Source organism: Centrocercus urophasianus, unplaced genomic scaffold (assembly GCF_019232065.1).
Source record: "Centrocercus urophasianus isolate 14NV4802_14NV808 unplaced genomic scaffold, USGS_Curo_1.0 seq_18, whole genome shotgun sequence".
In the NCBI taxonomy this organism is placed as follows: Eukaryota; Metazoa; Chordata; class Aves; order Galliformes; family Phasianidae; genus Centrocercus; species Centrocercus urophasianus.
The window spans coordinates 4,792,001-4,805,822 of NW_024884733.1; the positions used below are offsets into that span (position 1 = coordinate 4,792,001).

Here is a 13,822-nt window from a genome sequence, read left to right on the forward strand (position 1 = left end):
GCTGGCGAGAAGCGGCCACAGCAGATGAGGGTTGGGCTGTTTTCTGGGCTTCTTTCAGTGTTTAAATTTAGCCCGAGATTGAAATGTTGCAGACATGAGCCCTTCTGGTTAGCCAGCATTGTGGCCAGCGTCAACACGAGCTTTTGCCACGCGCTGTGCCCAGCAAGCACCCTTCCCTCCCCAGCCCCAGGCAGAGCCCTGCGAGTCCATGAGCGCAGAAACCACCCAGACAACTCTCCAGGGATCCACAATGGCTGGGCAAAGCGCTCCAGTTGGAATAATGTATTTTGGGGGGATATTTAGTCTACAGGGAGACAAAGAATGGTGCTTGCAATTTTCTCTCTCCTTTTTAGGAGATCACAGAGGGCTCTCAACAGGCAGCGAAGAGGTCAGGAGGACACCAGCAATTCCTCATGTCACCTTGCTTTTATTTTGGGGCACAGGAGGGCTTGGTGGCTTTTGGTCTCTCACACTTCAGTTCTCCAGGCTGACCATCCCTTGGGAAGGGAGCCAAGCCCTGCACTCATACCTTATTGCCATCTGTAGTGGAAATACTGAGTCACAGCCTGAAGCAGTGATTGAGCACCTGGTGGGAAGGCAGGGCCAACCCTGGGTAGCTCAGGTGTATGCAGTGAATCTGAGTGATGGAAGGGCTGAAGCCAGGATCCACCCCTTCCCAGCCCTCATTTAAGGGTTGGTAGTTGAAGTGAGGGTATGTCATGCTGGAGATTCCTGTCCATCTGTGGCCTTCTGAAGGTAAGTAGCTTTTCTTTTCATTGTTTCTGTGCCTACAGCTGTTGTATTTGAGTGAATTCTTACTTGCATGCCTTGCTACTCTGTCATTGTTGCTGTGCTTTCCATCGCATTACACCATCACTGTATTTCCTTAGTCTTGCATTACCATCTTCTGATTTCCCCCACCTTACTTCAGAGCACTGTAAGTGGTTTCAAGGGAAAATCTCTGCTCTCCTTGACTCTCCTCTGCCTTTATATCCTTAAAATGGATTGTTTTCTTCCCACGTATGTGATTTAGAGGCTACAGGCAGAAGTTTCCATTGTGCCTGCCCGTACCACCTGGGGTGCTGGGTATGGTCCACTCCTTACCAAAGGCTGTCACCAAGCTCCTGCTTGGTTTGACCATTGCGGTGACAGTGGCAGGCAAAAAGGAATCAGGAGCAATGCTGTTTATTTGCTGGAGTTCTGCAATTAATACGGCCTTGTCCTTTGGATGAATCTAGTGTGATAAGGATCCTACTCGTATTCCAATGATTCCTTAAGAAAAGAAAGCTGCTTGCAAGCAGTCTGACTCCTGTTTGCTCTATGCTTTCAGGCTCCTGCCAAGAGAGAGACTCCCAACTCAAGGACTTTTGCACAAACCTTGTAGTGCATAGCCTGTAAATGAGGTGAAGAAACAGGGAAATGGTGGGAAACTGCTCCTATCCAATATGGCACTAGGTCATGTCTTACAGCAGCTCTCCTGCTGCTGCCTTCCTAAGGAGCTATCTGCCTCCAAATCCAGTTTGTCTTGTGTCTGATGCATGTGGCTGTTGCCAGGTAAGTGCCAGAATAGTCTGTTTGCTGAGAACCTTGCACTGAAGGACACATAGAAATACTGCAATTGGTGGATACAAGACAAATGGACTAAAAGCATCAAACTCCTTTATGCTCCCCAAATTAGAGTACAGACAGCCTAATATCCAGGTCTGTGGCTAGTTAAGATCTGAGGGAAACGATCCTCTCAGCATGCGTCTCCTGAGAGGTGAGCTGGGTTCCACTGCTCTGTATACCTCTTCAGATATATGAGGATGCACAGAAAGCCTTTGGGCACAGCAAGTCTTGAGGAAACACAAAGGTAGCTTTCTCTGGAGTATATCAGTCCTCTTCTTGAACAGCAGATCTGACCTGAAGATAAATGAATGATGGTGTTGGAATGACATGCTCCTCTCTAGGATGGAGTCCGTGAGCACGCATGGCCATGCACAAGCAGAGAGTAGGAATGTAGCTTTGGGGAGCTCTTCATGATGGGAGAATTAATTGGGTTTGCTGAGTTGCTGAAGCCCATGCTCTGCTAAATGCATGGCTCGTCAAGGAACAAGCACTTAGGGAAGATGCTGCCTACTACACAAGGAGGATTTTTAACATGGGCATAATCAAACTTAATTGCTTTGCTGAAGCTTTGATTGATCATGAAGATCTCAGGAACAGAGTTCAGCTGTAATTAAATCAGCTCTGTTGTTGCTCCTGAAATACCCATCTGTTCCTTAAGAAAAGATTCTGGTTGCTCAGAATGTTTGTGGGGAGTAGAGCTGAGATCCCTTGAGTCTTTGCACCATAAAGACCCCGTTAAATACCTCCAGGATGGACTGGACTTGGAGATGGACTGGATAACTAGAGCAGCACTAACAGTTCCATTAATGAATACAGAAGAATTGGCTAGCTATGGGCATAACAAGAACTTTTGCAGCCTCCATCTTTATAGCCCAAAGTCTTTGGGTTAGGACTGTAGGAATCCCTGATCTATTTATTTTTTTGGAGATGTGATTAGTGGGTGTGGTGGGGATAGGGGTTGGACTTGATGATAACGGTCTCTTCCAACCTTAATGATTCTATAACTCCTGGTTTTCTCCAAAGGTTTCTTTGGCCTTGGCCAAGGGAAAACACTTTAGGACTCAAGTTCCTTTGCGTCGCACTCTGTTCATTTACTGCAAAGTGCCTCACACATATATAGGGCAACTCCTTGGGTTTTCACCACCATGCTAATTTCTAGTTTTCCTGGCTCAAATCCGAGGGAAATATATTTGTGTGTAGTAGAGGCAATCTCTTGTGCTTTAAATGCAGGACAGTGATCCTCGCACACCTCAGGACAGGAGCAAGCAGAACTGTGTCTCCTGGCTGCTCCTGTGGGTGAGGAGGCATCGAGTCAGTGCTGAGATGGGTGCTGCTGTGTCCCTGCATCAAGGATGTGGGCTGTGCATGAAGGCAGCCAGCAGTGCAGATTCTGGCAGCTCTCGTTGCTAAGGCTGTCAGGTCTGAACCTTTGGAAATTAGGTAAAAGGTCTGAACACAGCGCTTTTTCCTCCCCCAGACAGCCCCTCTTCCTGCATGGTGCTGGAGGAAGGCAGCTGGGAGCAAGGATTAACTCTCACCATCCCAGGGGTTTTTCAGATACATGGAGAAGCACCATGCACCGTGTATGGCATTGCAGGGATGGGATGGATGTGCCCATCTCCAAAGAGTGCAGGACTGTGCATCCCCTTACCCTGTTGTGATGAGCCAGAAATGTTCTTAAGTACTGCTGTATCTTCTCTGGCCTTCATGATAAGGTCAGATTTTAAGGGGTTTTGTTCTGGTGGATGGAGCTGCTTTGGAATTGAGGTTTTAGCATGCTGGGTGGATTTTGGCATTCTCAAGCTTAGCTACATCCCGCACCTGGACAGACCCATCAAGTTCCCTCTATGTGCCCAGAACAGCATGGTGCTGAGCAAGGTTGGCATGCCGGTGATGCTGGTGACGCTGGTAACAACTGCTCACCCACACGCTGACACTCTCCATGTCCCAGACCCATGTGTATGCATGCTCCTTGTCAATCCCCTTATCTTGCTGTACCTATTTAGGATTTGGCACAGAGGTGCCCTGTTCAGCCAGCCTTATGATGGCACAGCCGGCATCTCACTGGCACAGCTTCAGGAAGCTCAGCGGGGCAGGGGAAGTGCAACAAAAGGAGCTTTGTTCCTCCTGCCTTGCCCCAGCCTCAGTGTCACACCTCCCAGGTGGAGTCACCTTCCCACGGAAGCACCTCCTGCAGTGCAGAGTGGCTGGGAGCCAGCCAGGCAGGATGCAGCCCCATCTCTGCCCATCTCCCACCCTGTCCCTCTTTCCCAGAGCAGTGCAGCTGGAAGCTAAGGAAAGCACCACCCGTGTTCTATTTTTGCTCTTTACGCCCTGTTTGCATGGGAAAGCTAGGATGGAAAAATGAAAGGTGTCCAGCACTTGAAGTTTGAAGGGAAAGGAGATATCTCCACCAGAGATTGTGAGGAAAACCCCAAACTGCTGCTGACACAATGTTTCTTTGGGTCTGAGATGGAAAACTGCTTGGAAAAAGCACAGCTGCCTGCAGGTGGTCACTCTGAGACAAATCTTTGGTCAGCTCAAGTGCTAGACATAGCTAGAGTAGAATCAGACTGCTTCCCCAATACCATCTTGTTCTTTGCTTGCTCACTTGGCTCCCTGCCTGGAGAAAGCCCACTAGGGGGAGAACACCCTTGGATGCTGAACATCTGCAGCTCCTGTAAAACATCAGCTGGGGGCATTAAGGAGGAGAGCGGATGCCCATTGGGGAGAGCCTTGCTTGGCTACTTCAGCACAGCTAGGAAGCTGTGAGCTGGGGAGGAAGAACCAAATGGTCCCCATCCTGTGTCCAGGAGCCAAAATGGGATCCCACAGTGTCGTTCATTGTGGGGCTCTTCAGAACCCAGGTTGTGTTGGTGCACACAGCTGCCAGGCTCCCCTGCCTACCACATAAGCATCCTATTTCCCCCCCTGTGGCAAGCAAAATAATATTCCTCCTTGTCCCTGCAAGAGGATACAGGGTGGAGTAAAAGTTAATGAGGTGTCTCCCACTCTTTCAATTCTCTCTTGCCATATAGGGTTTGATGGTCGGAAAGCAATCTGGGATCAGCAGATGTCAGCAGCACAGGAAAAATGTTAATGCAAATGAACAATGAGCCCAGCACGCCTACCCTGGCCTAGGGATGGGGCAGGAGTGGGCAATAAACCCTGTGCAGTCCCTTCCTACTGTGACAACACAACCCTCTCCAGTGTGGCAGCTCCAGGAAGCCCAGGCTGCTCCTTGCAAGGTGCAATGGGGAAAGCTGCTTTTGGTTAGGGAGGACCATGTTGTCTTGTACCTGTCCATATGCAAGCTCATGCTGCCCTTCTAATGAGCCACTTCCTTCCAGGTTGGCAGCCCTCAATGAGTGCCAGCCCAGCTGTGTGCCAGGAGGGAAGACAGCCATCCTGCACTGAAAGCATTTCAAAGAGAGAACGGGTATTGTGCCAGGAGAGCCAGCCACATGGAGAGGTGGAAGAAAATAGAGCCAGTTAATCACCCTGCATGTGTTATCTATTTGGATGGAAAATGGGCTGACAATATCCCGTGTTTCAGAGCAACTGCATAGTTTTTGATGATTCAGCTTCCATGGTCTACCCACAAGACCTGAAGAGGTCAAGGCATTACTGCTGCCGGCCTTAACCCAAGGGGAATAAGAGCAAATCTTCCAAATCTGTATGGCCATGCCTGGCCAAATGAGGTCCTGGAGCTCATCAGTGGATGGGCTGAAGAAGCCCTAGAGCCCTGCCGAGCAGGCAGTGCCATCCTGCACTGCATGCACAGGTAGGTGCATGACAGCTTCCCAGCATGCTGCCCTGCCAATGGCAAGGGGTGGGAGCTAGATGATCACTGAGGTCCCTTTCAACCCAAACCATTCTGTGACTCTACAGTCGTAGGCTGGAGTTGAAAGGGACCTCAGTGGTCATCTAGCTCCCACCCCCTGCCATGGGAGGGATGCGTCTCATGGATCAGGCTGCCCAATGTCCCATCCAAGCTGCCCATTGGTTTGACAGGGGTAGGGCTGTCCTGCACACATGGCACCCCGGGGGCAATCTGTGCTGGAGATCCTGGCCCATGCACCATGGAGGTTGTGGATCCCCCATTCCTGTTCAAGGTCAGGTTGAATGGGGCCCTGGGCAACCTACCCCAGTGTCTGCTTTAGCAGTAAGTGACCAAGGCAGGGGCTGGAACTGGATGGCCTCTGAGGTCTCTTCCAACCTAAGCCATTCCACAGTCCCACGGTCTTTCCTAGGCTTTGCACCCCACCTCCTCATCATGCAATCCTATCTGCTCACCACACAGCTCTACATCCTATGCTGCTCACCTTTGTCCATCTTTTTGGCTAGCACTGTGGAAGTCTCTGCTTCCATGTTCCTCCCCCTGAGCCTTTCCAAACAAGTGTAACCGAAGCTGCAGAGCGCAGAGAGTTCAACAAGCACAGCAGGAGAGAAAGGTCCCGAGGTGTGCTGTGCAAGCCTGGGCCAGCCCCCAGTGCTGCTGAGGATGAGATTTGCAAAGTGGAACGCTGGGCACAGCCTGTTGACAAAGGGAGCGATGGCTCTGCAAGGCTCCTCCACCTAGGGTGAGAGATCGGAAAGCAAGGCACAGCTTTCCTGTTCCTCCTGCAGCCCAGCTTTTGCTGCAGGCAGGGATTAGACCCCGCGGCACAGGAATGTGGCTCCTTCCCAACGCCAAGTTGGCACCACGTCCTTGCTCGAGACCGGCTTACATAATGCAGCTTATGAAAGCAAAATAGCCTGGCCGTGCCAGGCCGTGGGCAGGCCAGGATGGGGAGGAAAAAAGGGGAAAAAAAAAGAGCCCTCTTGCACTGCTGCTCCTGCAGGCAATCAGCCTTACAGCATCTCACTCGCAATGGGAGGAAAAGAGGAGTCACCTCTGGGGCAGCCACTGACAACAAGCCCACCTCTGCTCTTTCAGCCTCAGAGCAAAGCATGCAGAGGTAAGGCAAATCCAGGGTGGCAGCAGAAATGTAGATCATAGAATCACAGAAAGACCATGGAGACCACCAAGTCCAACCCTAACCCTTCCCTACCTGCCCACTGACTGTGTCCCTTAGTGCCCCTTCTCCACGGGTCTTGAATACCTCTAGGGACAGTGCCTTGCTTTATACAGGCAAGGGCTTCTGGCTGAAGGATGCTGCAATGCTGAGCCTCAAATCATCCTCCAGCACTTCACACCTGCAAAAGTGCATGGGCTGCTGCACATGGCCAGTATTGTACTAGTGATCACCCCATCATGGACCAGTGAGTCACTGGCTGCACTACACAGCAATCAAGTCGTCCCAGGAGCATCATGAAGGAAAGCAAAGCAGCTCTTGAGAGCAAAAAGCTCTCAAGCTCTAGATTTTCTGCAAAGCTGGTCTTTGCCCACCAGTGCATAGGAAATGATGTTCAGGTGGCTGCAAAGCAGGCTCAGCCTGCAAGCTTTAGGAAAGAAGTCAGACAACAGTGGTTGAAGGAGAGCAGGGATTTTTCCTTCTAATTCCTGGCAGCCTTTTTCCATATATAATTATAAGAAGAGCCATTTTGCAGCACAGTGCTCATTGTTTAAGGCTTTTTTCATCTGGGTAATTACCAAGCCAGTGGGTAAATGCTCTGTCAGCTGAGAACACGAGGTACCATTAAGCATCAAGCACTTGTGCTACATTTATGTGCAAGGCAACAGGAGCAGCAAAGGACTGAATCCCGCTCCCACCATCAGGGTTGCCTAAGCGTACCATACACCTTGCTCCTTTTTCCAAAGCATTTACTGCCACTTTACTTTCAACACCCTCTGGGCTGTGTGCATGGATGTCCACAAAGCCCCACATGCCCCCACACAGAGACTCCCCCCACTGAAGTCACAGCAGGACCACAGAGAACCCCTACCCCAGAGAACCAACAGCCCCCTATTGGGTACACAGGTTCTGGCTGTCCCCTCCTTCCCACCCACCCCGCAAATGAAAAGCCAAAACCTTCCCAGTATCAGGGTAAAATTACCTTTAAGTAAAGACAAAACACATACAAAAGAAGTTGCCAGGAAGCACAGAAAGGAGGAAGAAGTCAGAATTAACATTTCAATCTCTCTTTTTTTTTTTTTAATTATAAAAAAACTATTCGGAAGAAGTCCAAATGCAACGGAATATAACTGGCACCATCTAAGATACCCAAAGTGTAAGATCCTGGAACGTTTGAACCCCCAGCCCGAGCTGGGAGGCACAGGGCTGCCTGGGAGGGATGGATCCTTTCCCTTCTCCCAGCCACAATCAGCAGAGGCAGGCAGTCCCATAGCCAGGACACAACAGTGACATCGACGGTCTCTGTAAAATCACTCAGTTTTATAAACTAAGTACATTACAAGAAAAAAAAAAAAAGTCATCTAAAATTTCATTTATCAAAAGCCCTGCTTTAGTGACGTGCTAATCCCACCGGAAAGTGAAGCACCCACAGCTCTGTCCAGAACATGGTGAAGTTGACCAGCCAACTCCTCGTTCGGAACGCCTTCCTCCCCCTCATCCACACGAGCACTTCATGGCTACTTGAGTTACAGTGATAAACGTTCCTGTGGGCTTCCCAGGTCTGGGAATTGCCTCTTGCAAGCTGCATTCCTCTGAGTCTTCCCCACTGAGCCCTTCAAGCTCTCCCTCAGTCCCACCTGAAGGCCCTCTGGCAACACCCCCATGAGCTCTGCCCACTCTTGTGGTCAAGTCCCTGGGACATCATCTTTTTCTTCTTCAAAAGAAAAAAAAAAAAACAACCCAAAAACCAGAAACACAAAACCCCCCACTTTCACATATATTTTTTTTGTTTTGTTTTTACATTTAAATAGAAAAATACTACTTCACTCTGTGTTATGAGCAGGAGATCAGTTGACTTCCAATGACAGAACAAGGAGCTTTCCTAAGTGCTCCTACACCACACGCTCAATGCCAAGAAGAATCCTAGAAACCTGACAGTGCCAAGAGGCTGAAGACTTCCCCATCACACCCCAGGACAGAGCGGGGCCTCATCTCAGCTCCTCCCTGCCCTTCTTGGGATGCTATGCCTTGAGAACCATCCGCCCACAGAGCACCAGCGTTGGGTCTAACACCCAAATTTGGGGAAGTCAGCTGTAATTTTCACTTTCCTCTTGTCTGCTGGCTTCTTTCTATGTGTAGCCTGTCCTGGAAGCCATTGGATCCCACCGGATGTACAGATGAATTAGACAAAAAAAAAACAACAACAATAAAACAAAACAGTGGTTAAAAATTCTCTAACACCCTCTGCTCCTCCTCTCGCCTTTTGAAGAGTCAACGACAAATAGACATCATTAAAACTAAACCTGCCCTCCTCCCCCACCTCAAAACAACAAGAGTTACTGAGACACGAAGTGTGTTATCTTGTACCCTCAGGATTACAACTAGAAGGGAAGTTTAGGGGTGTGGGAAGCATGGGGGGAAGGCGGTGTCTGTGGGCATGATTCCACTTAGTTCTTGTACTCAAAAGGCTCATCCCCAGTTTCGTTGAGGAGACACGTACGGACGAGGGCCTCCGTCACAGCATAGGGATCGCAGTTGGCTGAAGGCCGGCGGTCCTCAAAGTAGCCTTTCTTCTCATGGCCCACGTTGCGTGGGATGCGGATGCTGGCGCCGCGGTTGGCAACGCCGGCGGAGAACTCGTGGATGTTGGATGTCTCATGGAAGCCTGTCAGGCGCCGGGCGTTGTCCAGCCCTCCTTTGGGGTCGTAGGCACGGATGTGGTACTGGTGACGCTTGCTCAGTTTCTCGATGGCTTCCTCAATGTGCCTGTGAAGGAAGCAGGGGAGAGGAGAAGGCTCGGTGAGTGAGCCGCTCTTGCTGTTGTATCCAAGTGAATGTAGCTTCATCCCTTCCCCTGACATCCCCAAGTGAATTACGTCCTACGACCCACGTCCCTGTCCTTATCAATGGGGGGGGTTCGCTTCCCTTCTAACCTGTGTGATTCTTGGAAAAGGATCCCCATGGCCTCATAGAGTTCACTGACAGTGCTCACGGGAATGACCCATGGCCAGATTTCTGCCCTGCCTCTGGTGAAATCTGCCCCCAGAAGAGAGATTTCTAAACCCAAGGTCCTATTAGGGAACCTGACAATCACAGGCTGGTTCGTTATCTCAGAGCACCACTGAGATTAAGGCAGGAAAGCAGAGCTGCCCAAACAAATCCCTTTGGAGAGCTCCACCAAGGTCCAGTGCTGTGAGGTCTGCACTGAGCATGCCAGTCCCATTTGTGACCTGGGTTTTACATTTCCAAAATCATCACATTGAAAACAAACCTGGCATTTGCGTCCAGCCTGACCCAGATATAAGCAAGTGGTCACTCTCATCACAGTTATAAATAAAAAAATGCTCTTGCTGAGTTAGCTTGTTTATTAACAAGAGCTGCACAGCCTCCTACAAACTGCTCATCCTTCCACCTGTACTGAATTTCCAATCCAGCACCAACAGGAGTGTAATACTACACACAAATCTCAACAAAAAACACAGACACACACACAAAAAGAGTGAAATCCAGAAAAAAAGTCTCATGCAGAATGCCAAGCCCCATAATGGTGTCCACCATGCAGTCAAAAGCTCTGCTAAAAGCTTGCAGCTACCAAGCCCAACTTGCTGCCCTGGCCCATCTCAAAAGACTTACTTGAGTCCCCCGTCTTCCCTCATGTTCTTGGTGCTGAAGTTGGTGTGACAGCCAGCACCGTTCCAGTTCCCAGGGATGGGTTTGGGATCGAAGGACACGATGACACCAAAGTCTTCACACACCCGGTGGAGGATGAAGCGTGCTATCCAGAGGTGATCCCCCATCTCAATCCCTTCGCATGGTCCCACCTGGAACTCCCACTACAGGAAGGACGAATCAGAGCTTAGTCAGGCACAGCAAAGCACTTCCCACCCCCTTACACTCTGACCACTAGCAAAGCTGCACTGCTTGGAGTGGCGAGTCAAAAGCTCCTTTTACCCACAATTTTTCCGGACCATCTCACCCCACAAGGCACCCAAGATTTTACCTGGGCAGGCATCACTTCTGCATTGGTTCCTCCAATTTTCACACCAGCATACAGGCATGCTCGGTAGTGGGCCTCCACAATGTCTCTGCCATAGGCTTTGTCAGCTCCTACACCGCAGTAGTATGGACCTGCAACAGCACAGATGGAAAGCAAGAAGAACATGAGCTTCCAGAAGGTAAAAGGTTCAAATTTTGTGAAGAGAGAGCACACATGGGGAAGATCAAGGCTCAGCATCCATTTTTCATGGCAAAGCACAGGTAGAGCAGAGCACTAATTGACTTGTACTCCATCATATTGGGCAAGAGTTTATGTCACCTGTAGACTAACAAATGAACAGCAAAATCTGGAAAAGGGCAGTGAACATTTTGGCCTTTCCATAAAGATCTCAGTTTTGTGAATTAGTTTCTGCCACTGTCCTGCTTGCTACTTTCAGTACTAGAAAGGTCTTGAATCATTCGTCTTGCTTGAAACATAAGTTGTGTCAGAGGGTTAACAACTCAACCAAGGCAGCAAACACTCCTGACACACTGCATTGCTGGCTCCTGAAAGGTTACCTTGGGGTCCAGGGAAGCCATTGGAAGGCCAGCCAAATGGATGACCATCTGTTCCCAGAAGGGTGTACTCCTGCTCCATCCCAAACCAGGGGTGCTGGTTGGACACCATATCCATAATCCGCCTGCAGGTGTGCCGGAGATTTGTCTCTGTAATGGAAAAGCAGCACAAGGTTTTTTAGGTCCGCCACCTCCGTTGCCCACTTCTCCTTTATCTACAGCCTGAGTGCCAGCAGCACTGGCGAAGGGCAGAATCCAGGTGTTCCACCATAATCATCACCACCAGCACCTTGTTTACCTTGTATTTTTGGGGCTCTATTTTTGCCATGCACGATGCTGAAGGGCATGAACAACATTTGGATAGGTCTTCCTTTTTCTGCCCCCTTCTTCTATCAGCATCCCCTCCCCACAAACACCAGTAGTGTGTCCATTCACCTGCAGACTGGCGGTTGTATTTGAAGACCTCACAGAGAACTAATTTGTTGGGATCCTTGCGAAAAGGGTCCCGAAACATGGCAGCAGGTCGCAGGTACATGTCGCTGTTGGAGCCTTCAGCTTGGAAGGTGCTGGAGCCATCAAAGTTCCACTCGGGGAGATCTGAAGAGAAGAGCAAATTACTGTGAGCCAGGGTCCACCAGTGCCAGGAGGATGGACACTCCACCACTCTTCAGTGCCATGGAAGTGCAAGTACTTATAGACAATGGGGCTAGAAGGGGTTTCATCCCAGCTCAGATGATCTTTTGTGGATTTTTGTTTTTTTTTGCAAATAAGGGAAGTAGAAACACAAAGCAAGTAAGAAGTGAAAGAAGGCAACTCCTCAACTCTGCAGCCACCCTGAAAAACACGAGTCACTGGGCTGCTGGCCAAGCCCAAGCCAGTACTGCAGCGTTGAAGACAATTCCCATCTCCCAACCACCATGGAGTGAGCTGGGCACCTAGTTTGCTTTCATTCAGGATGTCTGGGGACTGGGAAAGAGTAAATCACATGCACTGCCACAAGGGTTGAGCCTCATATGGAAAAGAGGAGTATGGCCAGCATGGCGTTTGTGCCCTCCATCCTGGGGGTCAAAGCACAGCGGGAGCTGCAGTGAACTCTACCCAGGCTATGTTATCTCCTCCGTATCCTGGGGGGAAAGTGGGAGGATGGGAAGCACGGAGATTTCAAAAGAGATGTGCCAACCACTCCCTTAGAGGGAAAAAGGAAAAAAAAAAAAAAAAAGGAAAAGAGAGAGAGAGAATTCTGCTCAGTCACACACAGTATTTTCATTTCATAACTGTCTCCAGCCAGCTCCATGGCAACCTGAGAAAATCCTAATGCTATTATTGTGTAAGCTGGGACTGTTTGTTCTGAGGGACACAAGCTCTTAATTACACCGGATAGCTCCATTCTTTCCCTTCCACTTTCTGCCAAACTACTTCCGGCCAAAACGAGCACTTGAGAGTCAATGGGCCACGGATCCCATGCCAAGAGCCCCCTCCGCCGGGCCTGGTGCCCAACCCCTGCCATGGCACTCAATGTCACATCTGGAGAGCTGGGAACCTTCCTCCCCGGGCACCTGGAGCAGGAGGTGAGCGGAGGGGGACGAAGAGCAGCATCTTCAGCTCTTCCCAAAAAAGCACCTACTCCGAATCCCGCACCTCTCACCTTCCAGGCTCTTGGGTTCGTGGTCCAGTGTGCGGGTTTTGCAGCGGAGGTGTTCCCCAGTCCCATCGATCCAGATGTACATGGCTTGGACCTTCTCCCCCTGCGGCAGCTTCATGTACATGTGCTTGATGGCTTTGCTCAGGTGGGAGCTCGCCGAGGTGGCCATGGCTGCGGAGCTGATGAGGGCTGTCCTGCAGGGAGGATGCCAAAACCAATCCCAAACATGAGACTCTTCCTTGCTCTCCCAGTTGTTTTTTCCCCACACTCTATTCACAGAGGAAGATCAGTCACGATCCCATGCTACTCCGCATCCCATGCCCAAGGTGGAAAACCCAGCAACTGCTTTGATACCTTCAATGCATCCTTTTAATACCCAAACTCCTGTTCCATGGCAAGGGTCCTATCCACAAGCAACAGCCTTCAAAACACCTTCTGAACCCGGTGTGAACTTTTTACTTCTCAAACACCCCCATGCTCGCCGTTGCTCTGGAGCAGGGCTAATGAGCAGGAAAGCTTAGCTGGGGCTTTCTTAATATGCTTGCTTCAGCAAGGAGGGCTTGCCAGCCCAGCTGCCTCCCCAGATCAGCTGGTCTGAAGTTACACAAGGCTCATCCAGGGCTGAGGAAAGCAACAAGCAGCACAGCAACCCCAAAGTGGGCTGCCATGGAGGGGCTCTGCTCCCAGCCCAACCTTCCCAACAACCCACGTGTGTTGGGTCTGCTCGTGTTTGTGGTGGGATTGGTAATGCCAGCAACTCAGAAATGGAAAACAAGTAGGAATATTCATGCAGAGAGCCTTGAAAAATGCCAGAGCCTCTCAGATCAAAATCCCCTCATGTGACCCCTCTCTTGGGGAGGAGGTCTTCGGTGGGGTGAGCTATGGGGAGCATCACCTATCTCCCAATGAGATTGCCTTTATTTAAGGAAAAAGAGTGAGAGCCTCGAAAGGAAAAAGAAAAGAAAAGAAAAAAAAAAAAAGACAGAGAAAGAAAGAAATGAAA

General features: G+C 50.0%; 1 protein-coding gene across 1 annotated transcript in view; it reads right to left on the bottom strand.

Moving 5' to 3' along the window:
* Positions 1-7,593: 7,593 nt before the first annotated feature.
* Positions 7,594-13,822, bottom strand: part of GLUL (glutamate-ammonia ligase) — a 6,547-nt gene continuing 318 nt past the window's right edge. Inside the window, exons 2-7 of the mRNA XM_042819808.1 lie at positions 12,823-13,013; positions 11,613-11,774; positions 11,181-11,327; positions 10,627-10,754; positions 10,260-10,459; positions 7,594-9,392 (exon numbers count right to left, since the gene is read on the bottom strand). Of these exons, the coding sequence (XP_042675742.1) occupies positions 9,074-9,392; positions 10,260-10,459; positions 10,627-10,754; positions 11,181-11,327; positions 11,613-11,774; positions 12,823-12,988 (1,122 nt within the window). The 5' untranslated portion in view covers positions 12,989-13,013 and the 3' untranslated portion in view covers positions 7,594-9,073. The remainder of the gene's footprint in view (positions 9,393-10,259; positions 10,460-10,626; positions 10,755-11,180; positions 11,328-11,612; positions 11,775-12,822; positions 13,014-13,822) is intronic.